General features: G+C 39.1%; 1 protein-coding gene across 3 annotated transcripts in view; it reads left to right on the forward strand.

Annotated features, from left to right (window-relative positions):
- LAMC3 (laminin subunit gamma 3) overlaps positions 1–16,165 on the forward strand; it is a 121,378-nt gene that overhangs the window by 21,994 nt on the left and 83,219 nt on the right. For 2 of the 3 annotated variants that reach the window (XR_008915345.1, XM_056812569.1), the window contains exons 2-3: positions 8,565–8,869; positions 13,170–13,300. Coding sequence is in view for 2 of the 3 variants with exons in the window: in XM_056812569.1 (XP_056668547.1) it covers positions 8,565–8,869; positions 13,170–13,300 (436 nt within the window). In the remaining variant the exon portion in view is untranslated. Of the gene's footprint in view, positions 1–8,564; positions 8,870–13,169; positions 13,301–15,392; positions 15,513–16,165 lie in introns of those variants that run through there. The other variant, XM_056812571.1, reaches the window with a different exon arrangement.

Raw genomic sequence — 16,165 nt, forward strand, 5'->3', positions numbered from 1 at the left:
GCAGAACATCTGACTTCAAATCCCTGTTCAATAATGACTATTAATTATTTAAGGTTTATAAAACATTTTCCAAAGATCATCTCATTTGTTTCTCACAACAACCCCGTGAGGTAGGTTCTGTTTCATCCCCATTTTATAGATGAAGAAACTGAGCCTGAGATTTAAAATATTTTTCCCATGATCATATAGCTATTAAGTGCATAAGATAGGATGTGAATTTGAGTCTTCCTGATTCCAAATGCAACATGCTTATATTCAGAATCTTCCTGACTCCAAGTCCAATACACTATCCACTGTACCACCCAATTGCCCCTCTGAATGTTCTACTACTCATATAACTTTGGGAAAGGCACTTCCCTTTTAGAGGGTCTCAGTTTCTTCACATGTAAAATGTGGAACTTGTCTCTAAGTAAATTATCTCTAAGGTCCCTTCCAAGACTAAATCCTATGATTCAGTGTTTGGGTTTTGTCTTTTTTTATGATTTTATGATATGATATTGGAGGTATATTCTGTGTCCTGAAGACCAAAGTCCCTATTAACAGGGATAGACTAATTCACCCTTGTTGTTGTTGTTATTCAGTCATTTTTCAGTTGAGTTCAATTCTTTGTGATTCTATTTGGGGTTTTCTGGGCAAAGATACTAGAATGGTTTGCCATTTCCTTCTCCAGCTCATTTTAAAGATGCAGAAACTGAGACAAACAGGGTTAAGTGACTTGCCCAAGGTCACATAGATGGTACATGTCTAAGGCTGCATTTGGACTCCAGTCTTCCTGATTCCAGGCCTGACACTCTATCCACTGCACCACCTAGCTTAAGCAATTAGCACTTTACTATGCTATGTCAAAGCACTGAACCCCATTCTTATCTGTGAACTGTCCAACCAGAAAATGGACTCAAAGTGGTTTGGTTTTTTAAGATGAATCTTTTTTGTATGTTAAAAAGTACATTTTGTACTTTTCATCAGAGATATTTCCAACTCCTTGGGAGAATTCTTTTTTAAAAGAAATTTTTTAATGTAAAAAATTCTGTACAAGGAAGAGGGAATAGATTTGTTCTCTGGCTGCAGACACCATCTCTAGGATCAGTGGGTAGGAATTATAGGGAAATCTAGGACATATATATATATATATATATACATATACACATACATATGTTTCATTCATACATACAAATTCATATATGTATATAATTTCATTAAATATTTCCTAGTTACATGTAAAAAATGTTTAGTATTCATTAAAAAGAATTTGAGTTTCAGGCTCTCTCCTTGCTCCCTCTCCTCTCTCCCCCTCAAGAAGGCAAATAATATATTGATTAAGTGTGTTAAAGTCAGTTAAAACATATTTCCATATTAGCCATGTTGCAAAAGAGAATAAAAAGAGACCAAAAAGAAAGAAAAGAAAAAAGTTTGTTGGGTTGTTTTTTTTTTTTTTAAGTATGAAGCCCAGAGTTTTTTAAGAAGGAATTATTTCACCTGTAGCAAAAACTGTCAAGGAGGGTAGTGGCGGTACAGAGGACAATTTGGCTATGGGCACAATTGTGCAGACCCGAGGGCAGTTGTGCTGCACTAGAATCCAGGTTAACAGAAGACAGAAAGGTGAGGCAAGGGTTTGCTGATCTGTCCCCACAGGAAAGAGGTATGCCTTCCTGGAGAGGAAGCACAATTCCTGGGAAGGAAGGGAACTTCCACTACCCAAGATGTCAGCATCCTGGAACAAAGCCCTGCTCTTCCCATGCTAGTTACAGCTCTGGGGAGGCAACTTTTAGCTCACTATAAGGACTTTCTAACACTGATATCCAACAGTGGAATGGCCATATGTCTCCTTCCCTAGAGGTATTGAAGAAGGAGCTGGTTCACAAAACAATACCATTATAGAGGACAGCCTCTTGTAAGTTGGGAATTTTGGACTAGAAGGCCAGGATTCTTCTGAGTGAGTGAGAAGGCTTGATTTCTTCTTCTTCTTCTTCTTTTTTTTCCAATTTAAACATTGTTTTATTTGGTTATTTTCAAACAATATTCCTTGGAAACAGAGATCCTTTTCTTGTCCTCCCCCACTGCCCCCACCCCTTCCCTAGCCAGCGCACGATTCCACTGGGTATCACATGTGTCCTTGCTTCAATCCCATTTCCATGTTGTTGGTATTTGTATTAGGGTGTTCATTTAGAGTCTCTCCTCATTTCCTGTCCCACCCCTGTAGTCAAGCAGTTGCTTCTCTTCGGTGCTTTTACTCCCACCGTTTGTCCTTTGCTTGTGGATAGTGTTTTTTTTTCCTCCTGGATACCTGCAGAATGTTCAGGGACTTTGTATTGACACTAATGGAGAAGTCCATTACGTTCTCTTGTACCACAGTGTGTCAGTCTCTGTGTACAATGTTTTCCTGGTTCTGTTCCTTTCGCTTGGCATCACTTCCTGGAGGTTGTTCCAGTCTCCATGGAATTCCTTCACTTTATTATTCCTTTTAGCACAATAGTATTCCATCACCAACATATACCACAATTTGTTCAGCTATTCCCCAATCGAGGGCCATCCCCTCATTTTCCAATTTTTGGCCACCACAAAGAGTGCAGCTATGAATATTCTTGTACAAGTCTTTTTCCTTATTATCTCTTTGGGGTACAAGCCCAGCAGTGCTATGACTGGATCATAGGGCAGACATTCTCTTATTGTCCTTTGGGCATAGTTCCAAATTGCCCTCCAGAATGGCTGGATCAATTCACAACCGCACCAGCAATGAATTAATATCCCAATTTTGCCACATCCCCTCCAGCATTCATTACTTTCCTTTGCTGTCATATTAGCCAATCTGCTAGGTGTGAGGTGATACCTCAGAGTTGTTTTGATCTGCATCTCTCTGATTATAAGAGATTTAGAGCACTTTTTCATGTGCTTATTAATAGTATTGATTTCTTTGGCTGAAAACTGCCTGTTCATGTCCCTTGCCCATTTATCAATTGGAGAATGGCTTGATTTTTTGTACAATTGATTTAGCTCTTTATAAATTTGAGTAATTAGACTTTTGTCAGAGTTTTTTGTTATGAAGATTTTTTCCCAATTTGTTGCTTCCCTCCTAATTTTGGTTACATTGGTTTTGTTTGTACAAAAACTTTTTAATTTGATGTAATCAAAATTGTTTATTTTACATTCTGTGACTCTTTCTATGTCTTCCTTGGTTTTAAAGTCTTTCCCTTCCCACAGGTCTGACATGTATATTATTCTGTGATCACCTAATTTACTTATAGTTTCCTTCTTTATGTTCAAGTCATTCACCCATTCTGAGTTTTTCTTGGTGTAGGGTGTGAGGTGTTGATCCAAACCTAATCTCTCCCACACTGCCTTCCAGTTTTCCCAGCAGTTTTTGTCAAATAGTGGGTTTTTGTCCTAGAAGCTAGGCTCTTTGGGTTTGTCATATACTGTCTTACTGGGGTCACTTACCCCAAGTCTATTCCACTGATCCTCCTTTCTGTTTCTTAGCCAGTACCAAATTGTTTTGATAACCACTGCTTTATAATAGAGTTTGAGATCTGGGACTGCAAGGCTACCTTCCTTTGTATTTTTTTTTCATTATTTTCCTGGATATCCTTGACCCTTTATTCTTCCAAATGAACTTTGCTATGGTTTTTTCTAATTCAGTAAAAAAAATTTTTGGAAGTTCAATGGGTATAGCACTAAATAGATAAATAAGCTTGGGTAGGATGGTCATTTTTATTATATTGGCTTGTCCTACCCATGAACAGTTAATGTTTTTCCAATTGCTGAAGTCTAGTTTTATTTGCATGGAGAGTGTTTTGTAATTGTGCTCATATAGTTCCTGTATTTGTCTTGGGAGATAGATTCCTAAGTATTTTATTTGTCTAAGGTGATTTTGAATGGGATTTCTCTTTCTAATTCTTGCCTCTGAGCTGTGTTGGAAATATATAGAAATGCTGATAACTTTTGTGGGTTTATTTTGTAACCTGCAACTTTGCTAAAGTTGTTGATTATTTTGACTAGCTTTTTGGTTGATTCTCTGGGATTCCTTAAGTATACCATCATATCATCCGCAAAGAGCAATAGCTTGGTCTCCTCCTTGCCTATTTTGATGCCTTCAATTTCTTTTTCTTCTCTCATTGCTACTGCTAGTGTTTCTAGTACAATGTTAAATAATAGAGGTGATAATGGGAATCCTTGTTTCACTCCTGATCTTATTGGGAATGAATCTAGTTTATTCCCATTGCAGATGATGTTAGTTGATGGTTTTAGATATATACTGTTTATTATTTTTAGGAATGACCCTTCTATTCCTAGTGTTTTTAATAGGAATGGGTGTTGTATTTTATCAAAGGCTTTTTCTGCATCTATTGAGATGATCATGTGATTTTTGTCTGTTTGTTTGTTGATATGGTCAATTATGTGGATGGTTTTCCTAATATTGATCCAGCCCTACATTCCTGGTATAAATCCTACTTGATCATAGTGAATCATCCTCCGGATCACTTGCTGGAGTCTTTTTGCTAGTATCCTATTTAAGATTTTTGCATCTATATTCATTAGGGAGATTGGTCTATAGTTTTCTTTCTCTGTTTTTGACCTGCCTGGCTTTGGAATCAGTACCATGTTTGTGTCATAAAAGGAGTTTTGTAGAACTCCCTCTTTGCTTATTATGTCAAATAGTTTGTATAGTATTGGGATTAGCTGTTCTGTGAAAGTTTGATAGAATTCTCTTGTGAATCCATCAGGTCCTGGGGATTTTTTCTTAGGGAGTTCTTTGATGGCCTGTTGGATTTCATTTTCTGATATGGAATTATTTAAGAATTCTATTTCTTCTTCTGTTAGTCTAGGCAATTTATATTTTTATAAATATTCATCCATATCACCTAGATTGGTATATTTATTGCCATATAATTGGGCAAAGTAGTTTTTAATGATTACCTTAATTTCCTCTTCATTGGAGGTGAGTTCCCCCTTTTCGTCTTTGATGCTATTAATTTGCCTTTCTTCTTTCCTTTTTTTTTAATTAGATTGACCAGTACTTTGTCTATTTTGTCTGTTTTTTCAAAGTACCAGCTTCTAGTCTTGTTTATTAGCTCAATAGTTCTATCACTTTTGATTTTATTAATTTTACCCTTAATTTTTAGGATCTCTAGTTTGGTTTTCTTCTGGGGGGGCTTAATTTGTTCGCTTTCAAGTTTTTATTATTTGCATTTCCAATTCATTGATCTCTGCCTTCCCTAATTTGTTAATATATGCACTCAAAGATATAAATTTTCCTCTGAGTACTGCTTTGGCTGCATCCTATAAGGTTTGAAGGATGTCTCACCATTGTCATTTTCCTCAATGAAATTATTAATTGTTTCTATGATTTCTTCTCTAACTAACTGATTTTGGAGTATCATATTATTTAATTTCCAATTAATTTTTTATTTGGGTCTCCATGTACCCTTACTGATTGTTATTTTTATTGCCTTATGATCTGAAAAGGTTTCATTTATTATTTCTGCTTTTCTGCATTTGTATACCACGTTTCTGTGACCTAGTGTATGATCTATCTTTGTGAATGTGCCATGTGGTGCTGAGAAGAAGGTGTATTCCTTTTTGTCCCTATTTATTTTTCTCCATATGTCTATTAACTCTAACTTTTCTAAGATTTCATTCACATCTTTTACCTCTTTCTTATTTATTTTTTGGTTTGATTTATCTAAATTTGATAGTGGTTGGTTCAAGTCTCCCACTAATATGGTTTTACTGTCTATTTCCTCCTTCAATTCTTCTAGTTTTTCCATTAGAAATTTGGGTGCTATACCATTTGGTGCATACGTGTTGATTAGTGATAATTCCTCATTGTCTATACTCCTTTTTAACAGAATATATTTACCTTCCATATCCCTTTTGATCTGGTCTATTTTTGCTTTGGCTTTGTCAGATATCATGATTACAGCTCCTGCCTTCTTTCTATCAGTTGAGGCCTAGAAAGTCTTACTCCATCCTTTAATTCTAGCCTTGTGAGTATCAACCCACCTCATATGTGTTTCTTGAATCCAACATATGGTAGGGTTTTGGATTCTAATCCATTCTGCTATTCGTCTACATTTTATGGGTGAGTTCATCCCATTCACGTTCAAAGTTATGATGGTCACTTGTGGATTCCCTGGCATTTTGATATCCTCCCCTAATTCTGACCTTTCTTCTTTAGCTATGACCTTTTAAACCAGTGATTTACTTTAGATTAGTCCCCCTAGTCCCCTCCCTTAATATGCTTCCCTTTCTAGCCCCTCCCTTTTTGTTCCCTTCCCTTCCCCCCTCTCCTTCCCTCCCTTTTATACTTCCTCCCCCCTCCCCTCCTTAATTTCCCCTTCTCTCTTACCCTGTTGGATAAGATAAAGTTCAAGATCCCAATGGATCTAGATGTTCTAAGCTCTCAGAGTTGATTTCACTGAGAGTAAGGTTTAAGTAATACCAGTTAGCACTTTCTTCCTCTCCTCCCTATAGGAAATTCCTTCCCCTCCCCTTCCCATGTGTATCTTTGTGTGAGAAAGATTATTCTATTTAGTTTTTTTTCTCTATTTCTTGAAGTATATCTTAGTACCCTCAAAGATTCAGCCCCTCCCTTTTTCTTTCTTTCACCCCCCTTTCCTCCATATTGTCTTAATGCCCCAATCATTCCGTATGTGTGAATCTTCTAACTACTCTAATGATGCATACACTTTTTGAGAGTTACACATTACATTTTCCCCACATAATATATATAATTTGATATAAATGTAGTCCTTATAGAAGAGAGTTTGAATAAAAGAAAAAGATAACATTTTTCTCCTTTTCCCTTTCCTTCATATTTATGTTTTTCAAGTTTTCCTTGTTCTTTGTGTTTGGATGTCGAACTTTCTACAGAGCTCTGGTATTTTATTTACAAAAACTTGGAAATCTTCTATTTTGTTGAATGCCCATACTTTCCCCTGGAAGTATATAGTCCGTTTTGATGGATAGCTGATTCTTGGTGGAAGACACAGCTCTCTTGCCTTTCTGAAAATCATGTTTCATGCCTTTCAGAGGTTCAGAGTGGAAATTGCAAGGTCTTGTGTGACCCTGATTGGCATTCCTTTATATCTAAATTTTCTTTTTCTGGCTTCTTGTAATATTTTTTCTTTTGCTTGAAAGCTTTGGAATTTGTCAATTACATTCCTGGGAGTTGTCTTTTGGGGATTTAGTGTAGAGGGTGTTCTGTGAACTCTTTCAATGCCTGTATTGTCCCTTTGTTCTAGAATCTCTGGTCAGTTTTCTTTGATGATATCTTATATTATGTTGTCGAGATTACTATTTATTTCTGGCTTTTCTGGTAGGCCAATTGTTCACAGATTGTCTCTCCTTCCTCTATTTTCCAGGTCTGTCACCTTGTCAGTGAGATATTTTATGTTATCTTCTAATTTCTTAGTCTTTTGGCTTTGCTTTATTAATTCTTGCTCTTTTGCAAGGTCATTGTCTTCCAGTTGCCTGATTCTGACCTTTAAAGCCTGATTTTCCTTTTCAGTTTGTTCTATTCTGATATTTGAGGCCTCAAGCTATTTCTGTAGTTGTATTTTTTCATGCTTGTGATTGCTGAGTACCTTTTGCATTATTTCCCATTTTTCCTGCCAGGCTTCCATCTTTTTGATAACTTCCAATTTAAATTCTTCAAGAGCTTGTGGACAATTTCCATTTCTTTTGGAAGGTTTTGGAGCATTTGTTTGCTCTTCCTCTTCTGCTATTTCCTCTGTTTTTTTGTGTTTTTCCCTTCATAAAATGTATCCAAGGTCACCCCCTTCTTCTTGCTTTTCTTGGTGTTGGGGTGTTGGGGTTCTTGGGTACAGTTTGCAATCTCTGTGGTTTTTTTTCTCCTTCTTCCCCTTTCCTGTCATAAATCTGAATGAGTAGTACTTGCCCTCAGTATAAGGGTCTAATGGTCAAGGCTTTAGTCTCAGGCTAATTCTAGGTTCTCTGCAGCTGTGCTGTCTTCCTGGGGAGGCCCAGGGAATGCCCTCCCCTTCCTGCCAGCTTTTTGGGAGTTAGTGCTCTCAGGTGAAATTCTTTGGTGGTCTTAGCTAACTCCCAAGACCTGTAGGTGCCCCTTGCTCACATCAGGGGATCCCTTCGTGCACTCGGTGATTGCAGTGCTCTAGTTCTGGGAGCCAGAGATCTGTGCTCCCCTAGCCTGCCTCCTGGGTTTTCGGGTGTTGGTACTCTCAGGAGAAGGACTTTATCTTATTCAGGTCCCCGGACCTGGGGATGCCCATTGTTCAGTCCTGGGGTGCTCCTCCCTCACTTGTTGATTTTGGCTGGTGCTGACTTTAGCTCTGGCTCTGGCTGTTTGGTGGGGGAGGGGTGGGTGGGTCAGCTTTTCGTTCCCTTGTTTTGTGGAGGTGCCGGAATCCCACCTACCTTCAGAGCTTTGCCTTGTTGTGGGGTCTATCCGTTCTCATGAGGATGGTCATTTTTTATTTTGGGAGGGTCTTTTGAGGTTGTCTGTGTCATTGGGTCTGAGGAGAGGAAGCAAGCTGCATCTACTCTGCAACCATGCTTACCCGGAAGTCTTGATTTCTTCTTGACTGCAGGAAAAGCTTATGAAATTACCTACGTGAGGCTAAAGTTCCACACCAGTCGTCCTGAGAGCTTTGCCATCTACAAACGCAGCCAGTCTGGAGGTCCCTGGGTGCCATACCAGTACTACAGCGCCTCCTGTGAGAAGACATATGGCAAGCATGAGGGCCAGTATCTGAGGCCAGGGGAGGACGAGAGGGTGGCCTTCTGCACTGATGAGTTCAGCGACATCTCCCCACTGAGTGGAGGCAATGTAGCCTTCTCCACCCTAGAAGGTCGGCCCAGTGCCTATAGCTTTGATGAGAGCCCCATCCTGCAGGTAAGAAAAGCCCAGCCTGGCTCAGAGGAAAGAGCCTATGCTGGTAAACCAAGGATCTCAGTGTAGACTTTTTTGTCTGAGCTCCAGCAAATAAATCACAAATCATCAAGTAAAATTCCTTCTTTGCATATTTTGTCAAATAATTTATATAGTATTGGGATTAGTTGTTTTTTAAATGTTTAATAGAATTCACTTGGGAATCCATCTGGCCCTGGGGATTTTTTCCGAGGGAGTTCATTGATGGCTTGTTCAATTTCTTTTTCTGAGATAGGATTATTTAAATATTCTATTTCCCCTTTTGTTAGCCTAGGCAATTTATATTTTTGTAAATATTCATGCATTTCACCTAGATTGTCATATAATTGGGCAAAAATATCTCCTAATAATTGCCTTAATTTCCTCATTAGAGGTGAAATCTCCCCTTTCATTTTTGATACTGATAATTTGATTCTCCTTTCTTTTTTCGTAATTATGTTAGTCAATACTTTATTTTATTTTTTTTAAAGAACCAACTTTGTCTTTTTTATTAGTTCAATAGTTGTTTTACTTTCAATTTTATTAATTTCTCCTTTGATTTTTAGGATTTCCAATTTAGTCTTTATCTGGGAATTTTTAATTTGTTCTTTTTCTAGTTTTTTTAGTTGCATGCCCAATTCATTGATCTCCTTTTTCTCTATTTTGTTGATATAAACACTCAGGGATATAAATTTTCCCCTGAGTACTACTTTGGCTGTATCCCATAGATTTTGATATGTTGTCTCCTCATTGTCATTCTCTTCAGTTAAATCAGTAATTGTTTCTATGATTTGTTCTTTGAACCACCAATTTTGAAGACTTAGATTATTTAGTTTCCAATTCATTTTTAACTTGCCTCTTCATGAAACCTTACTAATTATAATTTTTATCACATCATGATCTAAAAAGGTTTCATTTATTATGTCTGCTTTTCTGCATTTGTTTGTGATGTTCTTATACTCTAGTGCATGGTCAATCTTTGTATATGTGTCATGTACTGCTGAAAAGAAGGTATATTCCTTTTTATTCCTATTCAATTTTATCCAGATATCTATTAACTTTCATTTTTTAAAATTTCGTTCACTGCCCTTGCTTCTTTCTTATTTTTTGGTTCAATTTATCTAGTTCTGATCGAGGAAGGTTGAGGTAACCCACTAGTAAAGTTTTACCATCTATTTTCTCTGTAAGATCCTTTAGTTTCTCCTTTAAAAATCTGGATGCTATACCATTTGGTGTATATATGATTAGTACTGATATTACTTCATTGTTTATAGTACCTTTTAGCAAGATGTAATTTCCTTCCTTATCTCTTTTAATCAGATCAATTTTTGCTTTAGCTTTGACTAAGATCATGATTGCTACTCCTGCTTTTTTTACTTTAGATGATGCATAATAAATTCTGCTCCAGCCTTTTATCTTTACTCTCTCTGTATCTACCTGCCTCATATGGGTTTCTTGTAAACAATATATAGTAGGATTCTGTTTTTTAATCCACTCTGCTATTCACTTCTTTTTAGGGGTGAGTCCCATTCACATTCATAGTTATGTGAATATAAATGTGAATATAATGTGTATTGCCCTCCATCTTATTTTCCCCTTTTGATCCTTCTATTTTCCCTTTCACTCTGTTTCTCCTCACCAGTGCTTTGCTTTTTATCACCCCCCTACTTCCCACTCTTTCCAATTACCCCCCCCCCCAATTTACCTTCTTTTATTCCCCTTCTACTTCTCTATAGCATAAGATTGAATTCCATAACCCAGTGAGTAAATCACATATCACCAGGATCTGGAACTAGATGCCACTTTAGGGATAAAATGAAGAAATGAAGAAAGAACTGGACCAAGAATCAAGAGACCCAGTTACCAGCTCTGTTCACATAGCTAACTGTGTGAACTTGGGCAAATCATTGGAGCCTCACTTTCCTCATATATAAATATGTGTGTGTGTGTGTGTGTCTAACATACATATATACCCCTACCTTTTGTCTTAGAATCTATGTATTGGTTCTAAGGCAAGGCAGAAGAGTCATAAGAGTGAGACAATGGGAGTTCAGGTCATACAGCTAGGAAGTGGATGAACCCAAGTCCTCCTATCTTTAGACCCAGTTCTCTCTCCACTGAACCACCTAGCTGCCCCCCTCATCTATACGTTTTGAGAAGATTGAAGAAGATAATTTCTCTAAAGTTCCTTCCAGCTCTACATTCTGTGACTACAGCATCTGGCCAGCTGTTAAACAGGAGGTTGGAGCAAATGTTTTGGAATGATATTACCCTTGGTGTTAAAAGATAACACTGCCAATGTAAACTAAAAGGAATCGTGTTTCCTCTTTGTAAAAGACGGAGAGATTTGTCCAGGGGGACCCATTTCACTAGCCAGGAACTGAGTTGGGTCATAACTTCAGAAATCATAAACAAATTTTTCCAGATAAAACACTTTTTCCAGAAAGTTGGGCACTGTGAAATCATCCCAGCCCCAATTAGCATTTCTGACCGTACTCATTTGTACAGCAGGTATTAGAATTATTAATCAGCCAACAAGACTCATTAAGTATTAATTATGTATCAGGTAGTGGTATAGAAAGCAAAAACAAAAACAAACGAAAGGAAGAAAGAATTCCTGTCCTCAAAGAGCTTATGTCTTATCTCTATTTGCCATGCCCCACCTCTATTAGCTTCTTGAGGCCAGAGGCTGTCTCATTTTTCATCTCTATATCTTCAGTGCCCATCACAGTGCTTTGTTCATACATGGTAATTACTTAATAAATATTTATTAAATTGAATGTTTGGAGAACAAAAGAAGTTCACATCGTATGATCTGTTGTCTTCTTTTTTTTTTAACTCTGACCTTCTAAGAATCAATACTAAATATCAGTTCCAAGGCAGAAGAGAGGTAAGGGCTAGGTAATGGGGGTTAAGTGACTTACCCAGGGTCATCCAGCTAGGAAGAGTCTGAGGCCACATTTGAACCCAGGACCTCCCATCTCCAGGCCTAGGTCTGCATTCACTAAACCACCTAGTTGCCCACCTCCTTTGACTTCTCAGTGAAGTCAGGGTCAAAGTAATCTGCTCTGGGTGAGTGGGGAAAGAGCTACATCTGAGCAATGGTGGAAAAGAAAGGTTTTAAAAGAGCCCCAGTGGTTGACATGGGGAGTCAATCAGTACTTAGTAAAAATGGATCAACTTAGTGAAAGGCTTGCCATGCAGCCACAAGGTCTCAGTTGAAGTCAGATAGCCTGAATTTGTAGTAGAACCAGTCAGAAGGATTCCTCGGTTACCTCAAGCAATGTCTGGCTAAATGGACATTGGTTCAAAGGAGGACTGTGGGACCTGCCCAGGAGTTCAGTTTGATTCAAATCAGAGTTTCTAGAAGGGGAGGGATCATAAGGTGGAGGAGAAGGCATTTGCTAAATTAATTGGTTTAAGACAATGTAGTAAAGGAAGGGAAATCAGAACATGAGTGAGGTAGGGAGAATACTGAGGAGTTACAGAACCAAAGGTCATAGCAAGATGATCAATAGTTTTGGCAGGGATGAGGAATTTCTAAGGGTAAACCTAAAAGTGATAGGAAGCAATAGAGGGAAGAGACTCTTTTAGTTTTGTCTTTATATCTCTAGATGCCTCAAGCACTGCTTGACACATAGTAGGCACTTAATAAATACTTGATAATGGGTTGATTGATTAGACTTGAATTTAAAGAACCTAAGTTCAAATTTTGGTTCTGCCACTTCTTTGTGACCTTGGGTAAGTCAACCTCGATGAGACCTCAGTTTACTCACCAATAAAATGAAGAGGTTGGGGTCATGTAGGTGGCTCAGTGGAGAGAAACCCAGGCCTGGAAATGGGAGGTCCTGGATTCAAATCTGACCTCAGACACTTCCCAACTATGTGATCCTGGGCAAGTCACTTAACCCTAATTGCCTAGCCCTTACTGATATTCTACTTTGGAGGCAATACTTAGTGTCAAGTCTAAGACAGAAGGTAAGGGTTAAAAAAAAATTAAGAAGTTGGACTAGATAGTCTCCATTCCAACTCTAAGTCAATGACCTTAAAATGAATCTCAGGTTAAGGAGCCTCAGGGAAACAAGTGGGAAAAAATGAAACTTCATGGATAGTCTACTGTTGAAAAACAGGGAGACAAAGTAAAAGACTTCTCAGATCACAGGACTCTGTGATTCTATGTCCTCAGCTGAAGTTAGCTAGTACCTAAGTAATGCCAAAAGTCCAGGGGAAAGAGACTGATGCCTGAACAGTCATGGATGTGCCTGACTCTCTTCTCCTTCCACAGGAATGGGTAACCAGCACAGAGCTGCTTATTTCTCTGAACCGGCTCAACACCTTTGGGGATGACATCTTTAAGGATCCTAAAGTATTGCAGTCCTACTATTACGCCATCACTGACTTCTCTGTCGGGGGCAGGTAAGTGGCTGGTAGATTCCACGAGGCCTGATCAATGACATCCCTAGTGAGGGGGAAGTCTCAGGCTGAATGGAAGGAACAACTGGACCCCTCAGTAGCTTTTGAAAGTTAAACTAGACTGAACTGAGTCAAGATTCCAAGATTGAGAACTAAATTCCATGCCTTTCTCAATGGTAATTAAATAGAGGCTTTTGGTCCAGATGTGGGATTTCACCAGGTGAAGAAATTCCTAGTGTGGAAACTTCTCTCCATGCATCTCAGCAACTCATTTATCTTAGAGTTTTATATATATATATATATATATACACACACACACACATATATATTATGGTCAGCTCTGATTTCAGAGGGATATCCACTATCCCATAGTCCTGTGGTGGCGAACCTATGGCACACATGCCAGATGGGGGCACTCAGAGTCCTCTCTGTGGGCATGCACACCATTGCCCCAGTACAGAGTTCACCACTAGGAAGCCAGAGGGATGCGGGGCTGGGCTGGGCTGCTCCCCTCCCCCTCTCCATGAGTACCTGAGGACATTTCTCACATCACCCACTCCTCTAAAAGGTTCACCATCACTGCTATAGTCCCTCTGATGGTAAATGATCTCTAAATAGAAGCTCTATTAAAAATGGTTTCTGGGGCAGCTGGGTGGCTCAGTAGATAGAGAGTTAGGCCTAGAGATGAGAGGTCCTGGGTTCAAGTTTGACTTCAGACACTTCCTAGCTGTGAGATTGAAAGACAAAAGGTAAGGGTTTTTTTAAAGGGTTTCTATTTATTATGAGTAAATTGCTTGTCATTTCTGAGCTTCAGTTTGTTCATCTAAAAAATAGGGATAATAATATTTTCACTAGTTTTGTCACCAGGCTACTATGAGAAAAGAATTATATAAATCTTAAAGTGCTACATAAAAATGAGTTATTATTGTTATTACTTAGAATCATAACACTGGAAGGGACTTTATGGATCATGCTGTTGCCTTGTGCACTCATCCAGTTCCCCATACCCACCCCCAGTACCTAAAAACTATGCCCACAAAGCACGCTCAATTCTGATAATCTGGCAAAAGGAAGACAGAAACCAAGTCAGTTTTCTCATTATTACTATCAGCAAACATTTGGACCAACAGAAAGAAATCCAAGTCACTAGTCACAGTTCTTCCAAGTCTTATTATATGACCTTATCCAAGTCACTTCCCCTATGACTCAGTTTCCTCTTTTGTAAAAGAAGGAGGTTGGAGAGGATGATATCTAAGGTCCCTACCAGCACTGATATTCTTAGATAGTCAATGAAAGACTACCACTTAACAGTCTGGGAAAAATAATGAAGGGGAACTGTCTGTTCTGATTTCATTGATTTGATCTTCCCAGCAAGTCCCTTTGGCCCACTCCCTTCATCTCCTCCCTCTTCCCTTTCTGCTTGCTCAGCACTTCTCCAAGTGAGATCCTCTCATCCCCCCACTAAACACCACTGCCTGCTATTGATTGCCTGGGGGAGGAAGTCAAGGCAGTTGAGGGACAGAAAGGAAGGCGACTGGTAGGAGGGAGCAGCTGGTAGAGAGAACAGGGAGCAAAGAGTCTCATTAAAGAAAATTAAACAATGATTTTAGACCATTCTATTAGGACCAATTTCTAGACAGAGCAGAAAGGCAGACAGTGAGGAGGGCTTACTACAGCCCTCTGGACCGGCAGGTCTGCCCCAACTAACTCAGGCAGCCCAGTAGGATTAGGCGATCGATCCTCTTTCCATCAAATCATTCCTCCTTTCTGTACAATCCTCCCTTGAGAACAGAGAAGAAGGGAAAACAACAGCTCTGGAACTTAGACGTTCCTCTAGGCTCTCCTCCCCACTCCCATATTTAACTCCAAATGCCATCACGAGTGGGCAGGAGAAGAATAGAAGCAGATGTTAGAACAGGAAGAGACTCAAGCAGAGAATGTCTGAGCTGGTGAAAGCCTTCTAATAGAGAATGTCAGAGCTGGAGAGAACCTGAGGTCATAGACCATTCAAGCTAGAAAGGGTCTTAAATTATAGACTGAAAGCTGGAAGGAAGCTGAGAATATAGAATGTCCAGGCTGAATGGTACAATGGCAGATCTGGAAGGCAGCTAAGAATAGAAAATATCTGAGCTAAACAGGGCCTTAAAATATAGGTTATCAGAGCTGGAAGGAACATGAAAACACAAAATATAGAACACCGAAGAGAGGAAGGAAGGTATTACCTAGTCCTTCCCCCTTAACCCTCTACCATTGCCACCCCTGCCCCCACAACCAGAACAGACAAAAAAATTGAGTTTCAGAGGAGGAAAGCAACATGGCCAATGTCACATAGCAGATTAATGGCAGAAGCAAGACTAGAATCCAGGTTTTCTGACACTGTACTCCATGTACCCGAGTTAAATAGAGATGGCATGGAATGATAAAGAGGTCTAGAAAACGACCATTATCCATCCCATCCCCAAGACTGCAGTTGGACACCATCAGAGTCCCTATTGGGTAACTTGCCTTAAATCACTTCTGGGTTCCAGCCTGGGTTATTCCAGGCCTCAGCCAGACCAGCCACTGGCAAGAGGCAGATCCTGCCAATTAGTAGCCCCAGCTTTCTTTCCAGTGGGCTCTTGTGAAACTCAATCTGTTTCCACTTTGCCTAGATTTGTACTCTCCCCAGCCTGGGCTTGGAAGCTGCTAAAAGAACAATTCTCACCCCTGCCCCCACATAGCTGAAAATGAATGGAAAAAAAAAAAACTTCCTTGCATGATACAGAATGATCCTAGAGGATATGGATAATATGAAATGCTGGAAACAATAACGGATGGGGTTCTGGAGAACTAGATTCTAGTCCTGGTTTTGCCACAAAATCACTGTGT

The sequence above is a fragment of the Monodelphis domestica genome, chromosome 1, assembly GCF_027887165.1.
Source record: "Monodelphis domestica isolate mMonDom1 chromosome 1, mMonDom1.pri, whole genome shotgun sequence".
In the NCBI taxonomy this organism is placed as follows: Eukaryota; Metazoa; Chordata; class Mammalia; order Didelphimorphia; family Didelphidae; genus Monodelphis; species Monodelphis domestica.